The sequence below is a fragment of the Heterodontus francisci genome, chromosome 29 (assembly GCF_036365525.1).
Source record: "Heterodontus francisci isolate sHetFra1 chromosome 29, sHetFra1.hap1, whole genome shotgun sequence".
In the NCBI taxonomy this organism is placed as follows: Eukaryota; Metazoa; Chordata; class Chondrichthyes; order Heterodontiformes; family Heterodontidae; genus Heterodontus; species Heterodontus francisci.
The window spans coordinates 6,395,340-6,414,346 of record NC_090399.1 but is presented as its reverse complement, the minus strand read 5'-3'; the positions used below and the strand labels follow the sequence as shown (position 1 = coordinate 6,414,346).

General features: G+C 43.8%; 1 protein-coding gene across 2 annotated transcripts in view; it reads left to right on the top strand.

The window, feature by feature from the left end:
- Positions 1 to 19,007, top strand: part of LOC137346092 (tenascin-like) — a 326,039-nt gene that overhangs the window by 187,243 nt on the left and 119,789 nt on the right. For both annotated transcript variants that reach the window (XM_068009389.1, XM_068009390.1), the window contains 6 exons: positions 10,283 to 10,582; positions 12,053 to 12,352; positions 13,672 to 13,971; positions 15,279 to 15,578; positions 16,885 to 17,184; positions 18,489 to 18,788. In XM_068009389.1, coding sequence (XP_067865490.1) covers positions 10,283 to 10,582; positions 12,053 to 12,352; positions 13,672 to 13,971; positions 15,279 to 15,578; positions 16,885 to 17,184; positions 18,489 to 18,788 — 1,800 coding nt within the window. The remainder of the gene's footprint in view (positions 1 to 10,282; positions 10,583 to 12,052; positions 12,353 to 13,671; positions 13,972 to 15,278; positions 15,579 to 16,884; positions 17,185 to 18,488; positions 18,789 to 19,007) is intronic.

The window sequence follows — 19,007 nt, the reverse complement described above, 5'->3', positions numbered from 1 at the left end:
CCTTCACTGTCGCTGGGTCAAAATCCCGGAACTTCCTTCCCAACAGCACTGTGGGTATACCTACCCCAAATGGACTGCAGTGGTTCAAGAAGGCAGCTCACCACCACCTTCTCAAGGGCAATTCGGGATGGGCAATAAATGTTGGCCTGGCCAGTGACGCCCACATCCCATGAATTAATAAAAAAAATAATTCCCGGGATGTAGGCATCACAGGCAAGATCAGCATTCACTGCCAATCTCTAGTTGCCCGATTGAGAAGGAGGTGGTGGTGGTGAACGATCTCCTTGAGCCACTGCATTCTATTTGGTTAAGAAATTGAATTCAATAACGTGGGATTTTGTAGTTTGCTAAATATCCAAGAGGGGAAAGAAGCCTGCTGACTGCAAAGCTGGCCTGGCCTACACGTGACTCCAATCCAACATGACCTGCTTGACTCTTTTAATGCCAATCTGAATTAGCAGCCAAGATCACCCATAAGAACAAATGAAATAGGAGTTGGAGTGGGCCATTCAACAAGATCATGCCTGATCTTGTACCTCAAATCCACCTTCCTGCACTGTCCCTACATCCCTTAATTCCTTAGTATTAAAAACTCTATCGACCTCTGTCTTGAATATACTCAGTGACTGAGCATCAATCTCAGCAGTTGTGGAACTTTTGTTCAACAAAGTACAATTGTCCAGGCTTTGGGAGATGGATGATAAATTGGTCTCCGCAAATATCATGCACATCCTGAGGGCAAATTCTAAAAAAAAAAACCTCAGGTAAAGAGAACAGCTGTTCCTGAAGTCTCCATCGCACCATGCCAGGGAGCATCCAATCAATGCTGTTACTGTCCAGGGTGAATGATCAATCCTCCTTCCAATAACAATCTGCCTTTTTCTCCTCCTCCCCAACCCCTTTTTGACTTCCACAGATAAGGATATAACCAAACTGAAAAAGCTTGGCCATCTTTCAGTCTCTAATGTCACAACTGACTCCTTCCAGCTCTCCTGGGTGGCAGAGAGAGGTTTTGATTCCTTTGTGATACAGTACAGAGTGCCAGGTTCTAAAGTGGCACGGAAACGTACAGTAACTGGTGACCATCGGAACTCAGTGATCACAGGCCTCAGGCCTACTACCAAATACCGAATATTTCTCTTTGGGGTCTCCCGTGGCCAACGTACAAGGCCCTTGACCACCCTTGCGTCCACCAGAGGTATTTGTTTCATTAAATGGAGGCTTCGAGGCAGGGAAGTATTTCTCCATTCTCTTCTTTAAGCCTTTGCTACCGTCCCTCGTGTTTTTTGTATGCTTGTGTCCCTGAAGAACACAGAGCTGCATGACGGGGTCAAAGTGCACGGCCTCGTTCATTGTCCTCACTGTCCGGAACCTCGGTAAAAATCCTCACACCCTCCCCAACTCGCCACATCCCGCATGAAGCATGGAAATTCACCTGGATTTGCTCCAAGCTGGAAGCAAAATTGGATGCTTTGTCTCCATGTGTTATTTGTTTTCATGAATGTATACACATATTTATATATGTAATTTATATAAATATAATTTATCATCATTTCTGCACTTTTGCATGCACCACAATGAAGAACAACCATTCATCACTTTCAGGAAGATATCATGGTTGGCCATCATTTCTCCATCTCTGGCCTGATTGATCCCATTACATTTTGGCTGGCACAGTGGGATAGCCTCAGGTTTTCCATCATTTTCTTCAAACTTGACTTTTTTTGACTAATACTAGCCACAAATGGATTGCCTTGCCCACTTCCCTCTTGCCCATTGTGGTTTGAGCTTGGCAATTCTCTGTGTTTAGTTGCAGTTTGGTAAACAGTTTGACAGTTAATGCTTGATCCAGGTAATCTTCAGGTCTGGTTTCAATCTCCTGGAGGGGGCGGAGCAGAGTTAGAGGAGAATTTTGCTGAGTATTATTGGCCCTGCGATTTTTTCTGTGGAATCTCCCAGGAGACCATGTAGATACAGTGAAGGTGAAGGGAAGGAGTATCTAGTTATAATGCGACAGGCATCGTACGGTGGGGCAGGTTTGACCAGTTTTATATGGTTGTGCGTTATACAACAATCTCTCCATGGAAGATCAGTCATTACATAGAATATACAGCCTGACACACACAGCAGGCGCCATGGAACCTGGCGGCACGATTACTGGGCCTGATCTTCCCGGTGGTGGGATAAGCCTACGACAGCCTTCCCACCCAGAGGCAAATTGAGGCCCTTAAGAGAGACTGAAAAGGCTAGGGTTGTTTTCCTCAGAGCAGAGATGACTGAGGGGGGACATGATTGAGGTATACAAAATTATGAGGGGCATTGATAGGTTAGATAGGAAGAAACATTTTCCTTTCGCGGAGGGGTCAATAACCAGGGGCATAGATTTAGGATAAGGGGCAGGAGGTTTAGAAGGGATTTGAGGAACTCTTTTCTCACCCAGAGGGTGGTTGCAATCTGGAACGCACCGCCTGAAGATGTGGTCGAGGCAGGAACCATCACAACATTTAAGAAGTATTTAGATGTGCACTTGAAACGCCATAGCATACAAGGCTATGGGCTAAGTGCTGGAAAATGGGATTAGAATAGTTAGGTGCTTGATGGCCGGCACAGACACGAAGGGCCTGTTTCTGTGCTGTATAACTCTATGACTCTATGACTCTGCCATGCGGGGAGGATGCCTAGTAAAATGAGGCACCCTCCAGGCAGGCTGGGGGAAGTCCCTCCTCACTTGGCCCACAGAGGACCCCCACAGGGCAAAACTCCACCTCCCTGGAGACCCTCTCCCTGCGCTACACACCCACCCTCCCACTTCCACTCACCAGGGCCTTCCAGACTGGCCCCGGAAGCCCTACCTCACTTACCTGAGGCCCGGGACTCCAGCACTGGGCCTGGGTCCAAGGCCTCTGCAGTATCAGCAGTGGCCACTATACCCACTGGCAGTGCCAGTACTGCTGAGCTGCTGGCCCCGTGATTGGCCAGCAGCTCTTTGAGGCGGCATCCCCATCTGTAAAGGGACAGGAATCCCAGCGCTGGGCACATGAGTGCCAGAACAACTCAAGATCGTGCCGGGGGGAGGCGGGGAGGGGTTGGCGGGGAGGGGCTCAGAAAGGTGCCACAAAATCCAGCCCAAAGGCTCACTGACGGGCACACTCATATAGACACACAGGTATATGTATGCGCACACACAAAGACACGCATGCACACACACAGCTTGACACATATCCACATGTGCACGTGTGCTCACACACATAGACACACACTCAAAGACACATCGAGAGACACGCACATGTACACAAACACATGCACACACATGCATGTGCTCACACACACATAGACACACAGACACATGCACAAACAACATATTCATACACAGACACAGACACACACACATACAAATGTAGTGGATAGAAAAGCATGAAAAGAAGCTGGGTTTTTTAGATGATACATGTTCCCAGAATGCACATAAGGTGAAGATTGACCCTGTAGAGTTCTGTGAAATTTTGAATCTTTGGGTGAAGGGTGACAGGTGAATTCTGAAACCATATGTTCGGCATTATTCTCAATTCTGTTATCATGTTTGGTTTCTGAGATCTTGCTGTATTAGCACACTGAAGGGGAGAGGAGACTTGGGGGTCTGTCTCGAATTCACATGTTGGACACACACATGCGCACTGTGGTCTGCTGAGTGATAGCTCTGATAAATCCATGCCTGGTACTGTCAGGTTGCAGTTTGCACTGGGCATCTTAGATTTGCTGCAAGGACCTGGGTCTGGTGTGATCAGTCCATGAGGCTTGATGGCACGTTGGGTGGGTTGATACAACACGGTCAAACGTGAGAGTGTGTAGAGCAATGGTGGGGAAACGGAGCTGAGGTGCAGGTCATCCATGATCTGATTGAAAGGCGGTACAGGATCGAGGGGCAGAGTGGCCTCCGCCTGTTCCTACATGAACCTGGATGAACAACTGTTCTGCTGTTTAACTGTAATGTAAATTCTGTTTCAGCCTCTACAGATAAGGGTGGAATCAAACCAAGCAGAGTGAGCAAACTGAGTGCTCTGTCAGTCTCTAACATCACGGCTGAATCCCTCCAGCTCTCCTGGATGGCGGAAGGGGACTTTGATTCTTTTCTTGTACAGTATAGCCTGCAGGGGTTCCAGGCTGTGCAGAACCTGACTCTAAATGGCAATCATCAATCTACCACCATCACAGGCCTGAAGCCCATCAAGAAATATGCTGTCTATCTTTATGGGGTTTCAAGTGGGCAGCGTACAAAGCCACTGACCACTACTGTAACCACTAAAGGTATTACTGACCCACTCCTTTCCACACAGAGCTGTATTGTACAATGTCTTGGTAGAGGGAGACACACCAAGATGCCTGAAGTGAATTAACCTGTGATTGAACGTACTGGGCGACCAGTCATTGAAATATTCCCCATGCCTTTTCTCAAACTCAGCACAATACAGGCCTCTGTGCTGGGATGGGAGGGAGGACATGGTGGCAGCAATAATGGGAGCAGCAAGTGTACTGATCGCTTACCATTAGGCTGAAACACTTGACGAGATGTTTATGACTGAGAAATGCAAAGTAATCCAGATCAGGGAGTGGAAGGTTTTACACTATATTGAACGAGGCAGGAAAAAGCATGTGGATTAATGGTGAGCAAGACCAGTGAGAGCTTTATGACAAACATAATGACCTGGATTTGGGGGAGTACAGGGCACCATTTTGAAATTTGCAGAGCACACATAACCTGAGAATGTATGAAACAGTGAGGAGGATAGTGATAGACTTCAAGAGGACAAAGACAGGCCGGTAAAATGGGCAGACACATGGCAGATGAAATTTCACGCAGGGACGTGCGAGATGATACATTTTGATAAGATTGAGGAGGGACCATACACAGGAGACAGTACAATTATAAAGTGGGTGTTTGGGTATAAGCCTCTGAAGGTGACAGTACAGGTTAACAAAGCCTATGGGATGTGGAATTTACAAATAGAGAACAAAAGCCTCAAAGTTATGCTAAAACTTAATAAAACACGAGTTTGGCCCCAGCTGGAGCATTGTGTCCAATTCTGGGCCCCACACTTCAGGAAGCATGTGATGGCCTTGGAGAGGGGAGAGAAAAGATTGGGGAGAATGGTTCCAGGGATGAGGAAGTTCATTTATGTGGATAGATTGGAGAAGCTGGGGTTTGTTCACCTCAGAGAAGAGAGGGTTAAGAGGTGATTTGATAGAGGTGTTCAAAATCATGAAGCATTTACACAGAGTAAATAAAGAGAAACTGTTTCCAATGACCAAAGGATTGATAATCAGATGGCACAGATTTAAGGTGATTGGAAAAGGAACAGGTGGTGAAATGAGGAAAAACTCTTTATGCAGCGACTAGTTACGATCTGGAATGCAGTGCCTGATAGGGTGGTGGAGGCAAAGTCAATGGGAGCCTTCAAAAGAGAACTGGATAAAAACCTGAAGGAGAAAATTTGCAGGAACATGGGGAAAGAGCTGGGAAGTGGGCTGTCTGGATTGCTCTTGAAGAGAGCCAGCACAGACTCGATGGGCCTCATGGTCTCCCTCTGTGCATTACTATTGTAAGATTCTATGTCAATGGGAGGGGAGAACTGGGAAAAGGAGACTAAAAATGTGGAGATGTGAAAGATCCATCGAACTTAAGTTCTGAGAAATGTTACTGACATTTATCCAAGCACTGGTGAGACAACATGTAGAGTTGCGTGTCCGATAGTGGAATAAACAGACAGAAGATCAACCAGCATATGAGCTGTGATAGGAAGCCAAGGAAACTCGACATAACGATCAAACCCGTAAAATAAGGAACAGAATTAAAATCCGTTAACTCTACGGAATAAAGCAAAAAGCAGAGAAAGCAAAGATCATAATTAGAAACGGAGCAAGCCACAAGCTAAACCTTGGAATAAATACATGATAGTTGATATCCTCTAGTGATTGCCACCTAGTGAATAAAGAATGAGGACTGAAGGCTTCAGCAGATGATTGGGTGGATTTACTGTGCAGAGCTGGGTGATGGCATTTACTAAACATCGTTTCGACTCTCCCCTTCTATACCATCTGGAGCATTTCCTAATGATGCTTTGTAGCTGTCAGTGTTTATATTGTTGAGCTGCTTAATCTATCCTTGTAAACCTCATCAACAATTCCACTTTTTCTCAATTAATAAACCCCAATCAACATTAGCAACCAATTGTCGCCTTTCCAAAGGCTCTGACCTGCATGGGAGCAACTGGATTATTGTCAGCCGGTTTCAATCTCTGTCCTTTACAGTTCTCAGACAGAATTCTTTTTTTATTCATTCATGGGATGTGGGTGTCACTGGTAAGGCCAGCATTTGTTGCCTGTCCCTAATTGTCCTCAAACTAAGTGGCTTGTTCGGCCATTTCAGGGGGCAGTTAAGAGTCAACCACATTGCTGTGGGTCTGGAGTCACATGCCAGCCAGACCAGGTATAGATGGCAGATTTCATTTTACAACGATCAACAATGGTTTCATGGTCACTATAAGACTGGCTTTTTTAATTCCTGATTTATTAATTGATTTCAAATTTCACCATCTGCCGTGGTGGGATTTGAACCCATATTCCCACAGCATTAGCCTGGGCCTCTGAATTACTAGTCCAGTGACATTACCAACAAGCCACCACCTCCCTGATGATGGCCTTTGAGATGAAGCAACAGATAGCAGGGTTTTTTTCTGGTGTAATAGCAGCACATCAGTTCATGAGGGGATTACATTGTGAATCTGAGATCTCAGTTTTGTTGAAAAAGGCAAACATTTTGGTCCATTAAGGAAATAAAAATTTGTTTAAGGTCCTGCAATTTGAAAAAAGCTTTCTAACATTTCTCAATGGTTTCAGTATTACAACGAGGATTTTTTAATTAATAATGAGAACTATAGTTATTCTGGGATTTAGGGGTATCCCAGGATTTAGGGGTATCCCAAGAGTCCCATAAGTCTTCCTGTGATTTAACATTGGCAACGGTTATTATCCTTTCTCAGATCATATTTCTGGATACCCTTCCAGTTTTAGAGTGAGTGACACTTGGGTTAGAATGTAGAGGATAGAAGCAGAAGCCCATTCGGCCCCTCCAGCCAATTCCACCATTCAATAAGATCATGGCTAATATTCTACCTCAACTCCCCTATCCTCAAACCACTTAATTCCGAAAATCTATCGATATGCATCCTGAATATACACAGCGATGGAGCATTCACAGCCCTCTGGGGTAGAGAAGTCCAAGGATTCACAATCTTTCAAGTGAAGAAATTTCTCCTCATCTCAGTCTGAAATGGCCGACCCCTTATTCTGAGACTATGTCCCCTAGTTCTAGACTCCCCAGCCCGGGGAAACAGCCTCTCAGCAGCTACCCTGTCAAACCCACTAAGAATTTTATACATTTCAATGCGATCACCTCTCATTCTTCTAAACTCCAGAGAATGTAGGCCCATTCTATCTCCTGGGTGCAGCAGTGTTAGACTCAGAGTTTTCGTGTTGGGTCAAAGACCTGAAGGGAATTAAAACAACTGCCAATTGCTGGAGATGTGCCTTAGAGGGAGATTCACAACAGTACTGGTTCAAATGTTGCTTTTCTGCATGTTTCTCTGTGTTCCCTGTCTGGCCCACACTCAGTTGTAAATCCTCGCACCTATTCTGCTTTGAGCTTCGATAGACCAAGTCGAAATCAAACCGAGTCGACTGATCAAACTGGGCAACCTCTCTGTCTTTAACGCCACGACGGACTCTCTCGGACTGTCCTGGAGTACGGAGAAGGTCTTTGACTCCTTCCTTCTGTGGTATGGAGTTCAGGGTTCTGAGGATGTGCAGAACCTCACGGTGGCTGGGGACCAACAGGCCACGACCATCTCAGGCCTGAGGCCTTCCACCAAGTACACAGTCGATGTCTACGGCCTCTCTCTTGGCCAAGTCACGAAGCCACTGAGCCTCATGGTGGCCACCAAAGATACTGAGTGTACCGCAGGGAATTCATTGCTGGTTTGAACGAAAGGAACTGCTCTTGCCCTTCTTGTTCACCGCAGGCTTTCTGGTCTGTCAATACTGCGGGAGATGGACTGTTTCTGATTCTTACAGCAATATTAGATCGAATCTTGCTGCACAGAAACAGGCCATTCGGTACCACTGGCCCATGCTGGTGCTAATGCTCCACACGAACCTTTCCTACCCCTCTTCATCCAATTGAGAGGGCCCTCAGCTCACAGCCAGATTCCCCCAAACCCACCGCAGGTGCTGTCCTGGGGAGCAATCAATGCTGAAGATTGCACTGAGCATGCTCAGAAGCTCCTCTCATCTCCAGGAGTTGCCAAGTGTGATTGGCTGTATTCCTGGAGCTTCCATCACATGACCTCCTACCGACAACCATACCGCCCCACCCCTCCCCAACACTCTCCCACCATTGGTCGCCCAACTCATTCATTCTCATGACAACCAATTGGAAAATAAGCAGGGCCTTAGTTATTTGACTGAATGATGCATGACCGTCAGTCAAACAACCTTCGTTTCATCTCCAATATTCCATTGATAAAAATTTATTAAAAAGAAAATGGAAAATATCAGACAATGTTCTTCATTCACCCTAGGATATCTCCTCTGGGTTTGCTCATAGCCATGAGATTAATCTTCAACTCCTGGAAATTGCAGGACAATATTTCCACAACTCATGTATAAATATATATATATCTCTGACCTTCATATCTCTTTGCATGAATCACACAAACAGAACAGTTTCTGACAGTTCTCTCTTGGTGCACTCTGAAGGTGGGCGGTCATTCCCCATTTCTGGAATATGACAGAACTTCCCAACTTTTCCACCGGTTTCTTTCCCGGGGTAGAACTGCCTTACCACCTCTCTCGGTGGTAGCCGGGTGACTTGTGGACAATCCCTTGGTTCGCTGTCCATGTCTTAAGTTATTCCTTCCTTACTGTAGTTTGACAAAGCAGTGTAAAATGCACACTGTGAGGTGTTTTGTGGGTTGTACATGCTCTGTGAACGCGTGTGGCTATTCTTCTGCTTTGACTTGTTCGGGATGCACTCTATTTTCCTCCAAATGCAACTTAACCTACTGCCGGAGTGATTTTTGTCTTTTAACAGGGGTGTAATATGGGTGATATTGCATCTGATCTCGGCAGACTTTAATTTCCATTTGCTTCAGTAGAAGTGAAAACCAGTGGAGATCTGTAAAGGGTTCTCCAATCTGATATCACCCGCAAGTCAAAATTACCCCTCCCTCCCAGATTTACTTGTGCAACAATCCCTGTCCGTTGGAAATTCTTTAATGAACAAGGTCTGAAGAGCATGTTTCAGTCCCTCTGTCTTTCCAACTACCATAGAATTCTCATCAAGTCCATTCAGGATGTCCATGCTTCTTGTGGGCCACGTGTGAGGAACCTTGAAGGCCACATCCAAGGTTTAAATCCCTGTTCCTGTTAATCCCCATGTATCTCAACTTGCAAATACTGACAGGTCTAAATATTCAGCTTAGAATGTGTCCACCAGAAGGGAAATAGCACTAAGAACAGGCCTGACTAAACCACTCCAAATTCAAACAAACTGGCACAAAGCAGCAAATCTGAAATCAAAGTACAAAGAGGATTAACTGGCCTGAGCTTTGAGGGCCGGATTGTCAGGGCTCAGGGGATCAGGGTGGGATGACCCTGATGGACTTCTTTCCAACAACATCAGTTTGGAATCTAAACAAGGGTCATTGCTCCACATAGTGCGCAGTGTTCAGAACATGACTTTGGGAAGAACAGTGAGGTGGGAACATTTGCATGATCTTGGAGGAACTCTCACAATCCCCACCTTTGTTGATTGATCAGGTTCCCTCACTAATTCTGCCGTACTGGGCACACTGGGTCTATGGAAGGGGAAACGAGCTATTGGCCAGTAATTTCCACTGGGCTAACCCGCGATAACCTCCCCATAAGTACACAATTCTGCATCCAACACACACCCGGCAAAGGTTACAGTAGCTGAGTGGGAACATGCTTGAGGAAATTTCTCTCCATTGTCTCGGAATTCCGGATATCGCACTTTGGATATGAACTAGGGTTCCCTGGTTCAAGAAAAGACCTGAAGATTCAAAGTGAAATCCTTTGATCTTGCCTGATTCTTCCTTTAGGTTGTGATCCCAATACCACAATATAACCCTTGATGACTGAATGGGACATCATCAAATGCCCCTCAGCTGTTGTTGCTTGGTAAAAGTTCATATCAATTTTCCCTTTTTAGCTTCCACAGATCAAGTCAAAGGAAAGCCAAGTAAAGTGATTAAACTGGAGAATCTTTCCGTCTCTAACATCACAGTGGATTCCTGCCAACTCTCCTGGGGTGCGGAGAAAGTTTTTGACTCTTTTATCATACAGTACGGAGTGCGAGGTTCTGAGGATGTGCAGAACCTCACGGTAACCGGTGACCGTCGATTGTCTCTCATCACAGGCCTGAGGCCTAGCACCGTCTACATAGTCTATGTCTATGGGATCTCTGCTGGTGTACGCACCAAACCACTGACCACTGTAATAACCACCAAAGGTATTAACCTTTTTTTCATGATATTTTCTTCTTTCAAAAAAAGAATTGCCTTTTCATTCTGGAGACCCTGCTGGTTACTGTCCATCGAGAGAGGTCTGACATAGAAGCCAAACTTAGACACTTGACCCAACTCTAAGGCACCTGAGCAGAGCAGTGGTTGCATTTTTTTAAAATTCATTTGTGGGATGTGGGCGTCACTGGCCAGGCCAGCATTTATTGCCCATCCCTAATTGCCCTTGAGAAGGTGGTGGTGAGCTGCCTTCTTGAACCGCTGCCGTCTATGTGGGGTAGGTACACCCACAGTGCTGTTAGGAAGAGATGTCCAGATTTAGACCCAGCGACAGTGAACAAATTTATATAGAATTACAGAGTTTACAGCACAGAAACAGGCCATTCAGCCCAACAGGTCCATGCTAGTGTTAATGCCCCACAAGAGCCTCCTCCCACCTCCTCGTCATCTCACCCTGGAAACATATCCTTCTGCTCCTCTCTCCTTCATGTTCTTATCGAGCTTTCCCTTAAATGTATCTCTGTTATTCACCGCAGTCACTCCCTGTGGTAGTGAGTTTCACATTCTCACCACTGCCTGGGTGCAGGCGTTTCTCCTGAATTCCCGATTGGATTTATTAGTGACTCTTATATTTATAGATCCTAGTTCTGTTCTTGCCCACAAGTGGAAAAATCTTCCATATGTCTAATCTGTAGAACCCCTTCATAATCCTAAATGTAATTAATATTTCATAGGTTTTATACACATAAACTAAAATTTACAGCAATTTGGCCTTAAGGTGTTGTTATTGGTAGTACATAGGTCGATCTAATTGGGTGTTGGGTTTGAAGAATGTATATGAATCGATGCTCCAATTGTGTAACTTTTTCAGAAATCACGTATTTCAGGAAAGTAATCAGTCGGCCATTGACCTGAAACTCCGGGAACTCAGCTGAGTGTCAGACACACACCTATCTATAAATATAAAAGATTTCATGTCCTTCTAATCCAATTACTGTTTTCATTTCCACGGAGCTGTGAATCTTGAAGTGTTGTTCTGTCTGAAGGTCTGTGAGTAAAAGGGTCTATTTAAATACCTCTACACTATCCAACCACTCCCTGTGGTAGTGAGTTCCACATTCTCACCACTCTCTGGGTAAAGATGTTTCTCCTGAATTCCCGATTGGAATTATTATTGGCTATTTTATATTGATGCCTCTGATTTTGCTCTTCCCCCCAAGTGCAAATAATCTCTCTCTCTCTCTCTGTTCACTCTCTCAGCAGGGTTTTGTTCAAATGAAGAAAAAGCTTTTCAGAATTGAATGTTGTTTTCACATCCCCCCGTGTTCTCACCCCTCTCTATCTCACCAGGGTGTGATCCCAATACCACAATATAACCCTTGATGACTGAATGGGACATCATCAAATGCCTCTCAGCAGTTGTTACTTGGTAAAAGTTCATATTTAATTTATCTTTTTAGCTTCCTCAGATCAAATCAGAGTAAAGCCAAGTAAAGTGATTAAACTGGAGAATCTTTCAGTCTCTAACGTCACAGCGGACTCATTCCAACTCTCCTGGGGTGCGGAGAAGGTTTTTGACTCTTTTATCATACAGTACGGAGTACGAGGTTCTGAGGATGTGCAGAACCTCACGGTAACCAGTGACCGTCGATTGTCTCTCATCACAGGCCTGAGGCCTAGCACCGTCTACACAGTCTATGTCTATGGGATCTCTGCTGGTGTACGCACCAAGCCACTGACCACTGTAATAAACACCAAAGGTATTAACTTTCTTTCATGATATTTTCTTTTTAAAAGAACAAAATCAATTGCCTTTTTATTCTGCAGACCCTGCTGGTTACTATGACGACTGTGTGGCCTGCGCATTGAGAGAGGTCTGAGGTAGAGGTCAAACTGAGACACTTCACTCAACTCTAAGGCACCTGAGCAGAACAATGGCTGCATTTATATAGAATTACACAGTGTTTATAATACAGAAACAGGCCATTCAGCCCAGCTAGTCCATGCTGGTGTTAATGCTCCATATGAACCTCCTCCCACCCCCTCGTCATCTCACCCTGGAAACATATCCTTCAATTTCTCAGTAACCTCATGTTTTTATTGAGCTTTCCCTTAAATGTATCTCTGTTATTCACCTCAGTCACTCCCTGTGGTAGTGAGTTTCACATTCTCACCACTCTCTGGGTGCAGGCGTTTCTCCTGAATTCCCTATCAGATTTATTAGTGACTCTTATATTTATAGACCCTAGTTCTGTTCTTGCCCACAAGTGGAAACATCTCCTGTACATCTAACCCATTGAACCCCTTCATAATCCTAAATTTAAATAACATTTCAGAAGTTTCACACACATAATTTGAATTTACAGCAATTTGACCTTAAGGTATCATTATTGGTAGTGTATTGGTGGATCTAATTGGGTGTTGGGTTTTAAAGAATGTATATGAATCTATGCTCCAATTGTGTAACCTTTGCAGAAATCACGTATTAAAGGAAAGTAATCAGTAGGCCATTGACCTGAAACTCCGGGAACTCAGCTGAGTGTCAGACACACACCTATCTATAAATATAAAAGATTTCATGTCCTTCTAATCCAATTACTGTTTTCATTTCCATGGAGCTGTGAATCTTGTAGTATTGTTTTGTCTGAAGGTCTGTGAGTAAAAGGGTCTATTTAAATACCTCTACACTATCCAACCACTCCCTGTGGTAGTGAGTTCCACATTCTCACCACTCTCTGGGGAAAGTAGTTTCTCCTGAATTCCCGATTGGAATTATTATTGGCTATTTTATATTGATGCCTCTGATTTTGCTCTCCTCCACAAGCGGAAACATTCTCTCCCTCTCTCTGTTCTCTCTCTCTGTTCACTCTCTCAGCAGGGTTTTGTTCAACTGAAGAAAAAGCTTTTAAGAATTGAATGATACTTGTTTTCAGATGCCCCCGTGTTCTCGCCCCTCTCTATCTTGTCAGGTTGTGATCCCAGTGCCACAATATAACCCTTGATGACTGAATGGGACATCATCAAATGCCTCTCAGCAGTTGTTGCTTGATAAAAGTTCATATCAATTTTCATTTTTTAGCTTCCACAGATCAAATCAAAGTAAAGCCAAGTAAAGTGATTAAACTGGGCAATCTTTCAGTCTCTAAAGTCACAGTGGATTCATTCCAACTCTCCTGGGGTGCGGAGAAGGTTTTTGACTCTTTTATCATACAGTACGGAGTACGAGGTTCTGAGGATGTGCAGAACCTCACGGTAACCGGTGACCGTCGATTGTCTCTCATCACAGGCCTGAGGCCTAGCACCGTCTACACAGTCTATGTCTATGGGATCTCTGCTGGTGTACGCACCAAGCCACTGACCACTGTAATAAGCACCAAAGGTATTAACTTTCTTTCATGATCTTTTATTTGAAAAGAACAAAATCAATTGCCTTTTCATTCTGAAGACCCTGCTGGTTACTATGGCGACTGTGTGGCCTGTGCCTTTCGAGAGGCCTGAGGTAGAGGTCAAGCTGAGACACCTCACTCAACTCTAAGGCATATGAGCAGAGCAATGGCTGCATTTATATAGAATTACACAGTGTTTACAGTACAGAAACAGGCCATTCAGCCCAACAGATCCATGCTGGTGTTAATGTTCCATATGAGCCTCCTGCTACCCCCTCGTCATCTCACCCCGGCAGCATATCCTTCTATTCATTCTGATGTGTTTATCCAGCATCCTCTTAAATGTATCTCTGTTATTCACCTCAGTCACTCCCTGTGGTAGTGAGTTTCACATTCTCACCACTCTCTGGGTAAAGAGGTTTCTCCTGAATTCCCAATCAGATTTATTAGTGACTCTTATACTTATAGAACCTAGTTCTGTTCTTGCCCACAAGTGGAAACATCTCCTGTACATCTACCCCATTGAACCCGTTCATAATCCTAAATTTAAATAACATTTCAGAAGTTTCACACACATAATATGAATTTACAGCAATTTGACCTTAAGGTATCATTATTGGTAGTGTATTGGTGGATCTAATTGGGTGTTGGGTTTTCAGACTGAATATAAATATTTGCTCCAATTGTGTAACTTTTGCATAAATCAAATATTTCAGGAAAGTAATCAGTCGGCCATTGACCTGAAACTCCGGGAACTCAGCTGAGTGTCAGACACACACCTATCTATAAATATAAAAGATTTCATGTCCTTCTAATCCAATTACTGTTTTCATTTCCATGGAGTTGTGAATCTTGAATGTTGTTTTGTCTGAAGGTCTGTGAGTAAAAGGGTCTATTTAAATACCTCTACACTATCCAACTACTCCCTGTGGTAGTGAGTTCCACATTCTCACCACTCTCTGGGGAAAGTAGTTTCTCCTGCATTCCCTATTGGATTTCTTAGTGACTACCTTATATTGATGGCCCCTAGTTTTGCTCTTCCCCACAAGCGGAAACACACTCCCTCTTTCTCTCTCTCTGGCTCACTCTCTCTCAACAGGGTTTTGTTCAAATGAAGAAAAAGCTTTTAAGAATTGAACAATCCTTGTTTTCACATCCCCCCCGTGTTCTCGCCCCTCTCTATCTCGTCAGGGTGTAATCCCAATTCCACAATATAACCTTGGTGACTGAATGGAACATCATCAAATGCCTCTCAGCAGTTGTTGCTTGATAAAAGTTCATATCTATTTCACCATTTTAGCTTCCACAGATCAAATCAAAGTAAAGCCAAGTAAAGTGATTAAACTGGAGAATCTTTCAGTCTCTAACGTCACAGCGGACTCATTCCAACTCTCCTGGGGTGCGGAGAAGGTTATTGACTCTTTTATCATACAGTATGGAGTGCGAGGTTCTGAGGATGTGCAGAACCTCACGGTAGCCGGTGACCGTCGATTGTCTCTCATCACAGGCCTGAGGCCTAGCACCGTCTACACAGTCTATGTCTATGGGATCTCTGCTGGTGTACGCACCAAGCCACTGACCACTGTAATAACCACCAAAGGTATTAACTTTTTCTCATGAGCTTTTCTTTTTAAAAAAAGCAAAAAATTGCCTTTTCATTCTGAAGACCCTGCTGGTTACTATGGCGACTGTGTGGCCTGTGCCTTTCGAGAGGCCTGAGGTAGAGGTCAAGCTGAGACACCTCACTCAATTCTAAGGCACATGAGCAGAGCAATGGCTGCATTTATATAGAATGACACAGTGTTTACAGTACAGAAACAGGCCATTCAGCCCAACAGATCCATGCTGGTGTTAATGTTCCATATGAGCCTCCTGCTACCCCTCGTCATCTCACCCCGGCAGCATATCCTTCTATTCATTCTGATGTGTTTATCCAGCATCCTCTTAAATGTATCTCTGTTATTCACCTCAGTCACTCCCTGTGGTAGTGAGTTTCACATTCTCACCACTCTCTGGGTAAAGAGGTTTCTCCTGAATTCCCTATCAGATTTATTAGTGACTCTTATATTTATAGACCCTAGTTCTGTTCTTGCCCACAAGTGGAAACATCTCCTGTACATCTACCCCATTGAACCCGTTCATAATCCTAAATTTAAATAACATTTCAGAAGTTTCACACACATAATATGAATTTACAGCAATTTGACCTTAAGGTATCATTATTGGTAGTGTATTGGTGGATCTAATTGGGTGTTGGGTTTTCAGACTGAATATAAATATTTGCTCCAATTGTGTAACTTTTGCATAAATCAAATATTTCAGGAAAGTAATCAGTCGGCCATTGACCTGAAACTCCGGGAACTCAGCTGAGTGTCAGACACACACCTATCTATAAATATAAAAGATTTCATGTCCTTCTAATCCAATTACTGTTTTCATTTCCATGGACTTGTGAATCTTGAATGTTGTTTTGTCTGAAGGTCTGTGAGTAAAAGGGTCTATTTAAATACCTCTACACTATCCAACTACTCCCTGTGGTAGTGAGTTCCACATTCTCACCACTCTCTGGGGAAAGAAGTTTCTCCTGCATTCCCTATTGGATTTCTTAGTGACTACCTTATATTGATGGCCCCTAGTTTTGCTCTTCCCCACAAGCGGAAACACACTCCCTCTTTCTCTCTCTCTGGCTCACTCTCTCTCAACAGGGTTTTGTTCAAATGAAGAAAAAGCTTTTAAGAATTGAACAATCCTTGTTTTCACATCCCCCCCGTGTTCTCGCCCCTCTCTATCTCGTCAGGGTGTAATCCCAATTCCACAATATAACCTTGGTGACTGAATGGAACATCATCAAATGCCTCTCAGCAGTTGTTGCTTGATAAAAGTTCATATCTATTTCACCATTTTAGCTTCCACAGATCAAATCAAAGTAAAGCCAAGTAAAGTGATTAAACTGGAGAATCTTTCAGTCTCTAACGTCACAGCGGACTCATTCCAACTCTCCTGGGGTGCGGAGAAGGTTATTGACTCTTTTATCATACAGTATGGAGTGCGAGGTTCTGAGGATGTGCAGAACCTCACGGTAGCCGGTGACCGTCGATTGTCTCTCATCACAGGCCTGAGGCCTAGCACCGTCTACACAGTCTATGTCTATGGGATCTCTGCTGGTGTACGCACCAAGCCACTGACCACTGTAATAACCACCAAAGGTATTAACTTTTTCTCATGATCTTTTCTTTTTAAAAAAAGCAAAAAATTGCCTTTTCATTCTGAAGACCCTGCTGGTTACTATGGCGACTGTGTGGCCTGTGCCTTTAGAGAGGCCTGAGGTAGAGGTCAAGCTGAGACACCTCACTCAACTCTAAGGCACATGAGCAGAGCAATGGCTGCATTTATATAGAATTACACAGTGTTTACAGTACAGAAACAGGCCATTCAGCCCAACAGGTCCATGCTGGTGTTAATGTTCCATATGAGCCTCCTGCTATCCGCTCGTCATCTCACCCTGGCAGCATATCCTTCTATTCCTTCTCATGTGTTTATCCAGCATCCTCTTAAATGTATCTCTGTTATTCACCTCAGTCACTCCCTGTGGTAGTGAGTTTCACATTCTCACCACTCTCTGGGTAAAGATGTTTCTCCTGAATTCCCTGTCGGATTTATTAATAACTATCACATATTTACAGCCTCTAGTTCTCGTTTCACCCACAAATGGAAACATAGTCCATACATCTCTCCGATTGAACCCCTTCAAATTCCTGAATTTAAATAACATTTCATAAGATTTAAAAACATAAATTTTAATTTACAGCAATTTGACCTTAAGGTATCATTATTGGTAGTGTATTGGTGGATCTAATTGGGTGTTGGGTTTTGAAGAATGTATATGAATCTATGCTCCAATTGTGTAACTTTTTCAGAAATCACGTATTAAAGGAAAGTAATCAGTAGGCCATTGACCTGAAACTCCGGGAACTCAGCTGAATGTCAGACACACACCTATCTATAAATATAAAAGATTTCATGTCCTTCTAATCCAATTACTGTTTTCATTTCCATGGAGATGTGAATCTTGAAGTGTTGTTCTGTCTGAATATCTGTGAGTAAAAGGGTCTATTTAAATACCTCTACACTGTCCAACCACTCCCTGTGGTAGTGAGTTCCACATTCTCACCACTCTCTGGGGAAAGTAGTTTCTCCTGAATTCCCGATTGGATTTATTAGTGACTATTTTATATTTATGGCCCCTAGTTTTGCTCTTCCCCACAAGCAGAAACATTCTCTCTCTCTCTCTGTTCACTCTCTCAGCAGAGTTTTGTTCAAATGAACAAAAACCTTTTCAGAATTGAACAATCCTTGTTTTCACATCCCCCCCGTGTTCTCGCCCCTCTCTATCTCGTCAGGGTGTGATCCCAATATCACAATATAACCCTTGATGATTGAATCAGACATCATTAAATGGCTCTCAGCAGTTGTTGTTTGGTAAAAGGTCATATCTATTTTATCTATTTAGCTTCCACAGATCAAATCAAAATAAAGCCAAGTAAAACAATTAAACTGGAGAATCTTTCAGTCTCTAACATCACAGTGGATTCCTTCCAACTCTCCTGGGCTGCAGAGAAGGTTTTTGACTCTTTTATCATACAATACGGAGTACGAGGTTCTGAGGATGTGCAGAACCTCACGGTAACTGGTGACCATCGATTGTATCTCATCACAGGCCTGAGGCCTAGCACCGTCTACACAGTCTATGTCTATGGGATCACTGCTGGTGTACGCACCAAGCCACTGACCACTGAAATAAACACCAAAGGTATTAAATTTCTTTCATGACCTTTTCTTTTTTAAAATAACTGAAAGAATTTCCTTTTCATTCTGCAGACCCTGCTGGTTACCATGATGACTGTGTGGTTTGTGCGTTTAGAGAGGCCTGAGTTAGAGGTTAAGCTGAGACACCTCACTCACCTCTAAGGCAAGCCAACCTGTCCTCATAATTTAACCCTTTTAGCCTCTTTGACTAGGTTCTAAAACA